At 33.9% G+C, this 13538-nt stretch overlaps 1 protein-coding gene across 7 annotated transcripts in view; it reads right to left on the bottom strand.

Annotated features, from left to right (window-relative positions):
- PDS5B (PDS5 cohesin associated factor B) overlaps positions 1-13538 on the bottom strand; it is a 204461-nt gene that overhangs the window by 93470 nt on the left and 97453 nt on the right. For all 7 annotated transcript variants that reach the window (XM_059378326.1, XM_059378327.1, XM_059378330.1 and 4 more), the window contains exons 9-10: positions 10270-10385; positions 7367-7461 (exon numbers count right to left, since the gene is read on the bottom strand). In XM_059378326.1, the coding sequence (XP_059234309.1) occupies positions 7367-7461; positions 10270-10385 (211 nt within the window). The remainder of the gene's footprint in view (positions 1-7366; positions 7462-10269; positions 10386-13538) is intronic.

The raw sequence follows: 13538 nt of genomic DNA, 5'->3' as shown, positions 1-13538 counted from the left end.
CCAAACCCAGCAAGAAGAAGGAATAATAAAGATCAGAGTAGAAATAAATGATATAGAAACATAAAAAATAGAACAGATCAATGAAACCAAGAGTTGGTTTCAATAAACCTCTAGCTATCAAAAAAACAAAAGGCCAAACCCAGCAAGAAGAAGGAATAATAAAGATCAGAGTAGAAATAAATGATATAGAAACATAAAAAATAGAACAGATCAATGAAACCAAGAGTTGGTTTCAATAAACCTCTAGCTATCAAAAAAACAAAAGGACCCAAATAAACAAAATCATTAATAAAAGAGGAGAAATAACAACCAATACCACAGAAATACAATTATAACAGATTTTTATGGAAACCCATATGCCAACAAATTGGACAACTTAGAAGAAATGGATAAATTCCTGGAAACATACAACCTACCAAAACGAAAGCATGGAGAAATAGAAAATAAATAAATAAATAGAACAGACCAATTACCAGCAATGAAATTGAATCAGTAATCAGAAAAATCCCAAAAAACAAAAGTCCTGGACCAGACAGCTTCATAGGCAAATTCTACCAAAGAATTAAAGAAGAGTTAATACCCATTCCTCTCAAACTATCTAAAAAAAAAAAAAAAAAAAAAAATAGAAGAGGGAAAAAAAATAGAAGAGGAAGGAAAACTTCCAAATTTATTCTGTGAGGCCAGTAACACCCTGACACCAAAACCAGATAAAGACACCACCAAAAAAAAGAATTCTATAGGTCAGTATCTCTCATGAGCATAAATGCAAAAATCCTCAACAAAGTATTAGCAAACTGAATTAAACAGTATTTCTAAAAAACCATATGTCTCAATGAAGTGGGATTTATTCCTGGGATATGAGGGCAGTTTAATATTCACAAAACAATTAACTTGATAAATCACGTTAATAAAAGAAAGGATAAAAAAATCAGATGATGGAGGGCTCCGGAGTGACTCAGTCGGTTAAGTGGGTGACTCAGTCAGTAAAGCGGCTCCCTTCGGCTCAGGTCATAATCTCACTGTACTGGGATCCAGCCCCGGCATTGCGCTCCCTGCTCAGCAGGGATTCTACTTCTCTCTCTCCCTCTGACCTTTCCTCCTCCTCACAGTCACTCTCTCTCAAAAATAAATAAATAAAATATTTTTTAAGAATCATATCCGCAGGACGCCTGGGTGGCTCAGTGGGTTAAACCTCTGCCTTTAGCTCAGGTCATGATCCCAGGGTACTGGGATGGAGCCCCGCATCTAGCACTCTGATCAGCAGGAACCCTGCTTCACCCTCTCTCTCTGCCTGCCTCTCTGCCTACTTGTGACCTCCATCTGTGAAATAAATAAATAAATTTTTTTAAAAAAATCATATCATCATTTCAACAGATGCAGGAAAAGAATCAGACAAAGTACAAAATCCATTCATGATAGAAATCCTCTGCAAAGTAGGTGTAGAGGGAAAATACCTCAACATGATAAAGGCCTTATATGAAAAACCCACAGCCAACATCATACTCAGTGGTGAAAAACAGAGCTTTTCCTTTAAGGTCAGAAAAACATAAGGATGTCCACTTCCACTGCTTTTATTCAAAATAGTACTCGGAAGTCCTAGCCACAGCAATCAAACAACATAAAGAAATAAAAGGCATCCAAATGGATAAAGAATAAAAAGGCATCTATCCAATGGATAAGATAAACATTATCTCTTTAGAGAAAACTCTAAAGACTCCACCAAAAAATCACTAGAACTGACAAATGAATTTGGTAAAGTCATAGGATACAAAGTCAATATACAGAAATCTGTTGCACTCCTATACAATGAAGCAGCAGAAAGTGAAATTAAGAAAAAATCCCATTTAAAATTGTATCAAAAATAATAAAATATCTCGGAATAAACTTAACCAAAACAGTAAAAGCCTATACTCTGAAAATTAGAAAAATACTGATGAGATCAATTCAAGATACATGATACATGCATACATGATACAAAGAAACAGAAAGACATTCCATGCTCACGGGTTGAAGAACAAATACTGTTATAATGTCCACACCACCCAAAGCAATCTACAGATTTAATACAATTCATATCAAAATACCAACATTTTTCACAAAACTAAAACAAACAATCCTAAAATTTGTATGGGATTACAAGATCTTAACTAGCCAAAGCAATCTTGAAAAAGAAAAACAAAACTGGATGTATCACAATTCCAGACTTCAAGTTACATTACAAAATGGTAGAATTAAAATAGTATGGTACTGGCATAAAAATAAACACACAGATCAATGGAACAGAATAGAAAACCCAGAAGTAAACCCACATTTTATGACCAATTAATCTTCAACAAAGGAGAAATGAATATCCAATGGAAGAAAATCTCTCCAACAAGTGGAGTTGGGACAGCTACATTGCAAAAAAATGAAACTAGACCACCTTCTTTCACCAAACACAAAAATAAATTCAAAATGGATTAAAGACCTAAATGTGAGACCTTAAACTGTAAAAACCCTTGAAGCAGTAATTTCTCAGACACTGGCTGTAACAACATTTTTATAGATAGTGTCTCTCGCGGTAAGGGAAACAAAAGCAATAATAAACTATTGGGACTATTTCAAAATTAAGTTTCTTCACAGCAAAGAAAACAACCAGCAAAACTAAAAGACAACCTAGAGAAGGGAAGAAGATAGAAGATAGAAGATAGTGGCAAATATCTGATAAAGGGTTAGTACCCAAAACATATAAAGGGTTATCTGATAAAGGATTAGTAACCAAAACATATAAAGAACTCATACAACTCAACATCAAAAACCCCAAATGATCCAATTAAGTAATAGACAAGATAAGAACATTTTTCCAAAGACAAACAGATGGCCAAAAGATACATGAAAAGATGCTCAAATCACTCATCATCAAGGAAATCCAAGTTAAAACTACAATGAGGTATCACCTCACATCTGTCAGAATGGCTAATATCAACAACCAAGAAACAAGAGGTCTTGGTAAGAATATAGAAAAAGGTAAACTCTCTTGCACTGTCAGTGGGAATGCAAACTGGCTCAGCCACTCTAGAAAACAGTATGGAATTTCCTCAAAAAGTTAAAAAAATGGAACTACTCTCCAAAGCCAGTAATTCCACTACTGGGTACTCACCCAAAGAATAAAAAAACACTAATTCAAAGGGATACATTCACCCCTATTTACTGCAACATTATTTACATACAATAGCCAAGCTAAGGCAAAAGCCCAAGTGTCTATCCATAGATGGATATGAAGAAGAGGTGGTATCTCATGAGAGATAATGATCTATAGAATTCTTTTTTTTGGTGGTGTCTTTATCTGGTTTTGGTATCAGGGTGATACTGGCCTCACGGAATGAATTTGGAAGTTTTCCTCCTTCTTCTATTTTTTTTCCTCCTCTTTTTTTGAGATAGTTTGAGAAGAATAGGTATACACACACATACACACAGCGGAATTATTATTCAGCTTTAAAAAGGAATGAAATCTTGCCATTTGCAAAACATGGATAAAGCTAGAAAATATAATGTTAAGCAAAATCAAAGAAAGACAAATACCGTATGATCTCACTCACATGTGGAATTTAAGAAAACTGACAAGCAAAGTAAAAAAATTGAGAGCGAAAGACAAAACAACAGACTCAACTATAGAGAACAAACTGATGGTTACCTGAGGAAGGTGGGTAGGGGGACAGGTGAAATAAGTGATGGGAATTAAAGGAAAAAAAAAAAACTAAAATGTGCACAGAGGCTGAAAAATAGGAAATCATAACACAACATAAAATGTTTCATAAAAAAAGGAAACTACACACTATCTTTTTGTAAACATTCAAACATTCCAAACAATGGAAGGACTTAAAAGGTTATCGGTGAAATTATTCACATTTAAAATATATTTTAGATAGCTACAAAAAATCAAAACATGGGGTGCCTGGGTGGTTCAGTGGGTTAAAGCCTCTGCCTTCGGCTCCAGTCATGATCCCAGGGTCCTGGGATCGAGCCCAGCATCCAGCTCTCTGCTCAAAGGGGAACCTGCTCTCTCTCTCTCTCTCTCTCTCTCTGCCTGCCTTTCTGCCTATTTGTGATCTCTGTCTGTCAAAAAAATAAAACCATTAAAAAAAAAATCAAAACATGTATTATTTAGGTAACAGCGAACTTTGTATTAAAGTTCTATGGGAAAATTACTTAATTTTTTTATACTTTAAAGAGATCCAGAACATATACAGACCACTACAAATCAACAAGAAAAACAAGCCAATTTTAAAAAGATGGATTTAAAATTTAAAAACACACTTCACAAAAGAAAATTTCAATACACACATAAAAAGATACTCAATCTCATTAGTCATCAGGAGAATGCAAATTAAAACCACAATAAAACAGCAAGAACTATGAGAATGACTACAATCAAAAAGATTTTTGATACAAAATGGTGACAAGAACACTGAAGAACTAGAAGTCTAAATCACTTCCAGTCCAAGTGGAAAACAATATAGCTAATATGGAGAACTCAGTCATTTCTTATAATATTAAACATGTATTTACCCCATAACCAGCAATTTCACTCTAAGTAATTACAGAGAGAAATAAAAGCATAAATCCATAGAAACACTTATAATAATACTCAGAGTAATCGTAATCTTAAAAGCTCAAAATCAAAAACAACCCAGAAATCCATCAAACAAAAAAGCGAATAAACAAATCACTGTGTATTTATACAATAGAATATCACTCAATAATTAAAAAAAAAAAAGGAATGAAGTAATAATACAGTAGTCCCAAAGATACCAGCAACTAGACTTGTAAACTCCTGATAGGATCCTCTTCAGTGAGGAATCTGACCAGTTAAAGACAAGTATTTAAACTAAAGGTTTTCTAACAAAGAACCCACCCTATATCGAAGTTCAGAGTCAGCAAGACCATCTATACATTCAGGGCTTTCTAAACAGCTCTTTATTTAGTCCCCCACTCTTAATTATAGCAGAGAGCTACCGACTAACAACCATTTGAGGAAAGCCTCTAACACAGAAAATACAGACAAAGCAGGTGGAAAAAAATAAGTTGACTAAAAGAAACATTTTGTAGGAAAATAATTCTCCAAAACGCTATCGTTAATTTTTTCAGAGAACAGTGCATCAATAACACAAGAATAGAATGTTACAGTAAAAGGAACATCCAGGGGAAAAGAGAAGGAGGAAGACAAAAGAGAAAACACACACACACACACGCAGGAGAGAGAGAGAGAGAGAGAAAGAAAGAAAGGAAGGAAGGAAGGAAACAGAGGGAAGATGAAAGAGGGAGGAAGAACAGATCCTCTGAAGATCAATGCTATAAAGTAGAAGCTCAAAGAGCAAGCAGTCCAAATTCAGATATGAGTAGGCAGGTGGAGGGTTTCAGACATGATATCACCCACAAAAAAAGGATGAAAGTGAGAAACACCTGCTGTTTAAACAGAATTGGTAGAAATTAACAAAACCTGAAAGTATTACTATGACAAACTATTGTTAAAAATATTAAAGAGGGGCATCTGGGTAGCTCAGTCAGTTAAGCGTCTGTCTTCAGCTGCAGTCATGATCCTGGGGTCCTGGATTGAGCCCCACATTAGGCTCCCTGCTCAGCTGGAAGCCTGCTTCTCCCTCTCCCTCTGCCTCTGCCTGCCACTTCCTCTGCTTCTGCTCTCTGTCAAATAAATAAATCCAAAATCTTAAAAAAAAAAATTATGAAAGAATATACTTCATCATTTTATCAAAAGAAACTCAGAAGGAAGTAGTAAGATTTAAGAAGCAACCGTAAGCAAGGACCATAAAAAAAATTTTTAAATATACTACAAGTTGATAAAGTTTTAAAAAGAGTAAATAACTAATAACAATAATGTAAACAATGGAAAGAGAATATGCAGAGTTAAAACTTTGAAGTTAAAACCTTGAAGTTCCTTGATTGCTCAAAAAGAAGCTAGAGAGTTCTGATTAACTTTATAGACTTCATTGATCAATTATGCAGTAAAAGCACAAAAGTGAAAATGTTAACTTCCAAGCCCCAAGGGAAAAAAGGAAAAATGAAAACAAAGAAAAGTAAGCAATTAAGCAGAAAAGAGGAAAATAGGAGGGGAAAAAAAAGCAAGAAGCATGAAAATAAAATACATACGACAGTAGGAATAAGTTCAACCCCATCAAATTCAAATGATACCATTAAAATAAAATTTTTAAAAACACATAACAGAACCATATATCATTTATGGACAAATATACATGTGACGTAGATAGAAAAAGAAACAGGATGCAGACCAAATTTAGTGGAGTAGCTACCCTCTGTGGAAACAGGAATAATAGTTTATGAGTGGCATTTCAACTACAACTACAATTTCTTTTCTTTTTTTAAAACTCTTAAGCAAATATAGCAAAATGCAGTAACATTTCTGAAGAAGACATAGCAGCTACTATAGTCATCTGTATTTTCCAAACAATTTCCTAATTTAAAAAAATTAAGGGTGCTTGAGTGACTCAGTCAGTTAAACCTCTGCCTTTAGCTCAGGTCATGATCCTGGAGTTCAGGGATGGAGCCCCACTCATGGGGCTTCCTGCTCAATAGGGAGTCTGCTTCTCCCTCTCATTCTACCCAACCCCTGATTGTGCTCTCACTTGCTCTCTTTCTCAAATTAATAAAATCTTAATAAATAAATAAATAAATAAAATCTTTTGCTTAAGATTTTTTTTATTTGTCAGAGAGAGAGCGCAAGCATAAGCAGTGGCAGGCAGAGGGAGAACCAGGCTCTCTGCTGAGCAAGGAGCCCAATATGGAGCTCCACTCCAGGACTCTGGGATCATGACCTGAGCCAAAGACAGACACTTAACTGAGCCATGCAGGCATCCCTAAATAACTGAAATCTTAAAAAAGAAAAGAAAAATTAATAGACAAGCAATATTCAGATACATGATATCTTTATTAGTACAAAAATGCAAAATTCTGAAATGCCTTGTAATTTATACAGATTTCAGAAAAATGACCCTCATTAAACGCAGTTTACAAATTAATGACATTTACCTAAGTTCTCAAAACATTAAAGAAGAGTAAAGAACACCAAAGTGAAGTTCAAATCCAAACACCTAAAATATCTTTAGAACTGTTCTGAAATGAAAAAACTCATATTCTTTCTGGTAAATTGACTTTTTATAGGTGTTTCTAGACTAAAAGATATAATGAGTCAAAATTCTAGCTTCAGAGAGTAACTTCCATGATAATGAATTAAAGGATTACTTTACCCATCACAGTAATAAAAAAATGGGACTTTTTCCCCATATACATAAAAATGATTTTTTTCACCAAAGAACATCTAGGCATATTTGCTATTATGGGTATATAATACCTGTTAAGTCCTTTGCTAAATCAGGATGGTTCATGAGACAATGACTAGCAAACTTCACACATTCCAAGCGGATTGGTACATGGATGTCATTAAACCTGATAAAATATAAAGGCACAGAAAGTTCTTTAAAATAGGAGGAACAATTATGTGTTTAAAATATACACAATTTATATTTACTTCTCTAATTAAAAGAAAAAACAAGTTATGTAGAATAATTCAAAGCAAAGCTAGACTATTTCAACAAAGTTTTGATAAGCTATATATTTATGAATGCTTCAGAATGTCTATATTAAACCAGGACAATCTCCTATGAGAACTGTGTACTTTTAAGGAGCTTGTGAAAACAATATAAGTTTGGCTCAAGCACAAAAAATGAGAATGACAAGATTTTTCCTATAAATATTATTCTTTTAAATATATATGTTTATATAAGCCTATTTGTGTGCACAGGTCATAGATACATTATATAAATCCCATTCTTTCTTAAGTGTAGGGCATTCACAAAGTGTGGCAGATCTTGCACTAAACCCCGTATTATTTTACATGACTCTAAAACTGAGCCCAAATTAACTCCTATCCAGTTAAACATCACATTACATTTCCACTAATACCAAAGCCAATTTTAAATGAAGAAGTAAATATCTTAGTATTTATCTCCAAAATATTAAAACTCTTTGAAAGATATGCAATTTAGGTATCTTTTAACTTTGTATTTCTCTTCTTTTTTTTCTTTATAATTTATTTGGTGAAGAAATTGTTCTGTTTGTGTGTGTTGTGTTTTCCCACAGTTGAGATTTCACTAATCTGTATTATCCTGGTTTCAATTAATAGGCTCCCCTTCTATCCAAATCTTACAAGTTGATAGTTAGATCTAGACACTTAATTATATCCAGATTCACTGTTTCAGCAAGACTATTTCATAGATGGAATCCTGTTCCTCCATCATAAAGCCCACGATGTCCAGCTGTCCTAAACCATTAATGTTGAAAGCCTGTATACACTAGTTCAGCCTGGACTACAAAAGAGGGATGTCTTTGAAAAATCTTAAGTAACAACAAGAACATCAAAGTCAAGTGAGAATTTTCCATTCCATATTTTCATATATCTAATTCTGTAATATCAAAAGGTTTCCAAATCATCTATCACCCAATACCATAACAAATTCATAACATACCATAACAAATTCATAACATATCATAACGAATGTCATAACAAATATTATAAAAGAGAAAAAAAGAGATCTTCTAAACGAGCACCAAATTATTCATAAAAGCTTATTATAAGAGGAGCGCCTGGGTGGCTCAGAGGGTTAAAGCCTCTGCCTTCGGCTCAGGTCATGTTTTCCAGGGTCCTGGGATCAAGCCCCACATCGGGCTCTCTGCTCAGCAGGGAGCCTGCTTCCTTCCTCCTCTCTCTCTCTCTCTGCCTGCCTCTCTGCCTACTTGTGATCTCTGTCTGTCAAATAAATAAATAAAATCTTTAAAAAAAGAAAAGAAAAGCTTATTATAAGAAAAAAAATGTTCTATGAAGTACACTCAAAAAAAAGTTATAACACCTAGCCTATGGTATCATATAGTTTCCAGACTGTTTTGAATCCAAGTACTTCATCCCTATGTACTTTACATTTCCAACTAAACATATACCATTTAATCATTATAAATAAATATTATAAGACTTCTTTAAAAAATACTCTAGCTTCTTAAAAGTCGTAATAATCTGTGAGTTTCAGTTTGAAGTTTTAAAAGTAAAGGAAAAATTACAATGTAATGGAAATGTGACAAATTTTAACCTCCCAAATCAAGTCTGGATAATCCAAGTCCTGATTTAAAGATACAGTAAATGTCTGTAAGTAAAACCTGTATTTTTATTTTACCACACTAAGTGGACTCTAAATTAAAAGGTATAATTTAATTAAACATATAAGCTATTCTGCTCTACTTCCCAAGAACTTTCCACTGTATTTAAAGGAAAAGAGTCTAGAAAGCAAACTCAAAATGACAATAGACTAAAATTTATTCATTTAACTCACCTTGTCAAATACTACTGAGCTATATAAGCAATAAGAAATCAGATTAAGAATTTGGCACTTAGCAAACATAGTTCATTTAACAAATTAGAAAAATAAGGCCAAGAGAAATTAAATTTATTATAATCGTGACAGTTCTAATATTAAGATGGAAAGAAAAGTGGTTATAACATACAAATATTTCAATATAGAAAGAAACAGAGTATGAGTTTTTAAATGCTATTTATTTGTGACTTAACTGCATTATTTGTTATGAAAAAAATTTAAGCAGAGGAAAAAAATTCTCCTTTATCTTCTGGGTCAAAGTAGGTTTCAGCTAGGGCACTTTAAATGGTTTTAATATATTCAAGGTCAAGGATACCTTTAAAAATATAATTGAACCCTTCTCAAACAAAAAAGAAACAAATACACTCAAAATTTTGCAAACAATTTCATGATTGTGAACATTAAAAGCATATATATATCCCAGGCTATCACTTCCTTTAAAAGAGAAACATACAAAGGAGGTTAGGAGGAAGACATACGTATCATTTATTTATTCATTCTGTGGATACCCGTGTATCTCACAATGATTTATTTTCAGCTGGAATGAATCACTGCAAATGTACTAACACATTTTAATTTCATGATTATAATACTTTCTGAAATAGCTTTTTAAGCGTATCATCTTTCAGAAATTATTAAGGGCAAAATAAGATGAAAACAGAAAGTGAAACTGTAAATATTGCTAATCAGTACTAACATTCAAAAATTTCAAAATATAAAACCTTCATTTTTATAATTTCAAGAAAATATTAAAATATGAATGACATTTTTAGCTAATATAAATAGATTAAAAACATTTATTACTTTTAAACAGGACACCAAAATCATATACCTGCCCAAGTAACACTGCCAAAGTGGTTTGTTTTGAGAAGCCAATTCTGAATCCTTCGCACCAAACATTTTTGCCAATAGTTTAACAACTTGTAGGCGTTCCTCATTATCATTGCTCTAAAACAAAACACAAACAGCTTTAAAACCATCAGGTAGATATAGTCACAATAATTTTCCCCATCTCCAATTCCACAGAAAAACTTTCATGAGCTCCAGATGAAAAAGTATACCAAAAAAAATGCTCAATATACTTTGCAAGAAATAAATAAACCCTTAAATGTTCTAATCAGCTTGTTAAAGTGTACTTCCTATATGAAAATACATCCCAAAGTTCGATTAAATGTTAGAGACCCCTCTTGAATTTGAGGCTTATTTCCATTCACAGTCAAATTCAAAAATTAACTACATCAAAGTTATGCAGGCTCTTGGAAAACTGTTTCTTAAAAATAGCCATGAAGAGGCCAGGTCTACAGTAAACAGAAAATTCTGTATGATTGAACTGGTTAAGCTCTTTGTAGAAATAAATATGTGAAATCTCCCAAAAGAAGAATCAGTTCACCTACACATACCAGATCTATAATGAAGTTCACCAATATGCTGAAGTCTTGCATGTGCAAAAACTAATTTCTGCTTTATTTATTCTAATATGGGTAGGTAGCATGGAGACAGGAACTCAATTTTATTATTGATTTTGGTACCTCCAACAAATGACACAATGGTAAAATGACTGAACTACCCACAATACTACACTTGAACATAACATGTGACCATATCAAAAAACAATGATATTCAAAGTGCTATGAAGGCACTGTACACTGTTGGGTTTTGTTTGTTTTTTTTTTTAAACCAATGCCTTACCCTAGTATTAAGAGCTCCCATAATATGACCTAAGTCATCTCTGTTATTTCTCTCACTAGTCCTCTAAATAAGTATATTTCAACCCCAAGGGCACATCAAAATGATTGCTAAATGTGGCTATGTGTGTGCACACACACAGGAATATTACTCAGCCCTCAAAAAGAATGAAACATTGCCATTTGCAACGACATGAATGGAGCTAGAATGTATTATGTTAAGTGAAGTAAGTCAGTCAGAGAAAAACAAATACCATATGGTTTCACTCATATTTGGAAATTATGAAATAAAACAGATGAACATATGGGAAGGAGAAAGAAAAAGAGAAATGGAAGCAAACCATAAGAGGCTCTTAATGACAGAGAACAAACTGAGGGTTAATGGAGGGAGGGAGGTGGGGGATGGGCTATATGGGTGATGGGTAGTAAGGAGGGCACTTGTTACGATGAGCACTGAGTGTTCTAGGTAAGTGATGAAACACTATATTCTACTCCTGAAACCAATAATACACTATGTTACCTGAAATTTAAATAAAAATTTGGAAAAAAATTAAAATAATAGTATAACACATTTGTTTCCTATGATTAAGAGTCTCTTGTGGTTTGTCTCCCTCTCTGGTTTCATCTGGTTTTATTTTTTCCTCTCTTCCTCCATGATTCTGCCTTATTTCTTAAATTCCTGAGATGATATGATACTTGTCTTTCTCTGACTTATTTCACTTACCATAATACCCTCTAGTCCCAACCACGTCACTGCAAATATAAGATTTCATTTTGATGGCTGAAGAGTATTCCATTGTGTATATATACCATGTCATCTTTATCCATTTATCTTTTGATGGACATCTGGGATTTTTCTATAATTTAGCTATTGTGGGCATTGCTGCTATAAAAAACATTGGGGTGCAGGTGCCCCTTTGGATCACTACATCTGTATCTTTGGGGTAAATACGCAGTAGTGCAATTGCTAGGTTATAGGGTAGCTCTATTTTCAACTTTTTGAGGAACCTCCATACTGTTTTCCATAGATGTTGCACCAGCTTGCATTCCCGCCAACAGTCTAGGAGGGTTCCCCTTTCTCCACATCCTTGCCAATATCTTGTTCCCTAACTTGTTAATTTTAGCTATTTTGACTGTGTGAGGTTATATCTCATTGTGGTTTTGATCTGTTATTTCCCTGATGTCGAGTGATGTTGAGCATTTTTTCATGTGTCTGTTGGCCATCTGGATGTGTTTTTTGAGGAAATGTCTGTTCACATCTTCTGCCCATTTCTTGATTAGATTATTTGTTCTTTGGGTATTGAGTTTGGTAAGTTCTTTTATGGAGTTTGGATACTAGCCCTTTATCTGATATGTCATTTGTAAATATCTTCTCCCAAAAGAAGCAAAAATAAAACAAGATGAAACCAGAAAGGGAGACAAACCATAAGAGACTTTTAGTCTTAGGGAACAAACTGAGGGTTGCTAGAGGGGAGGGAGGTAGAAGGATGGGGTAAGTGGGTGATGGACATTAAGGAGAGCATGTGATGTAATGAGCACTGGATATTATATAAGACTGATGAATCACTGACCTCTACCTCTGAAACTGATAATATATTATATGTTAATTAATTAAATTTAAATTTAAAAAAATATATCCATGACTGTTCATACTAGCACTATTCATAATACACAGCACCATTATTTATAATAGCAAAGGGTGGAAACAACATAAATGTCCATCAACTGATAAAATATTGTATTACCCATACAATGAAATATGATTTAGCAATTAAAAAAGGAAGATGTGGTCCAAATACACTATGGGGTATTATGCCTCCATCAGAAAGGATGAATACCCAACTTTTGTATCAACATGGACGGGACTAGAAGAGATTATGCTGAGTGAAATAAGTCAAGCAGAGAAAGTCAATTATCATATGCTTTTGCTTATTTTTGGAGCATAAGAAATAACATGGAGGACATGGGGAGATGGAGAGGGGAAGGGAGTTGGGGGAAATTGGAGGGGAAGATGAACCATGAAAGACTGTGGACCCTGAAAAACAATCTGAGGGTTCTGGAGGGGCAGGAGGTGGGAGGTTGGGTGAGCCTGGTGGTGGGTATTATGGAGAGCATGTATTGCATGGAGCACTGGGTGTGGTGCATAAACGATGAATTCTGGAAGACTGAAAGAAATTTTAAAAATAAATAAAAATTAAATAAACAAATAAATGACGTCCTGGCACAAACTATACCATGGAAGAACCTTGAAAACTTTATGCTAGGTTAAAGATTCCAGTCACAAAAGATTATATATGCTATAGCCCCATTTATAAAAATGTCTAGAATAGGCAATCTATAGGGACAGAAAGTAAATTAGTGATTGTCTTGAGCTGGGTTCCTGGAGGAACGGAAGGTCACCACTAAAGGGTATAAG

Source organism: Mustela nigripes, chromosome 15 (assembly GCF_022355385.1).
Source record: "Mustela nigripes isolate SB6536 chromosome 15, MUSNIG.SB6536, whole genome shotgun sequence".
NCBI lineage: Eukaryota > Metazoa > Chordata > Mammalia > Carnivora > Mustelidae > Mustela > Mustela nigripes.
Note: the sequence above shows the minus strand (reverse complement) of the source record. Positions and strands in the feature narration are given on the sequence as shown.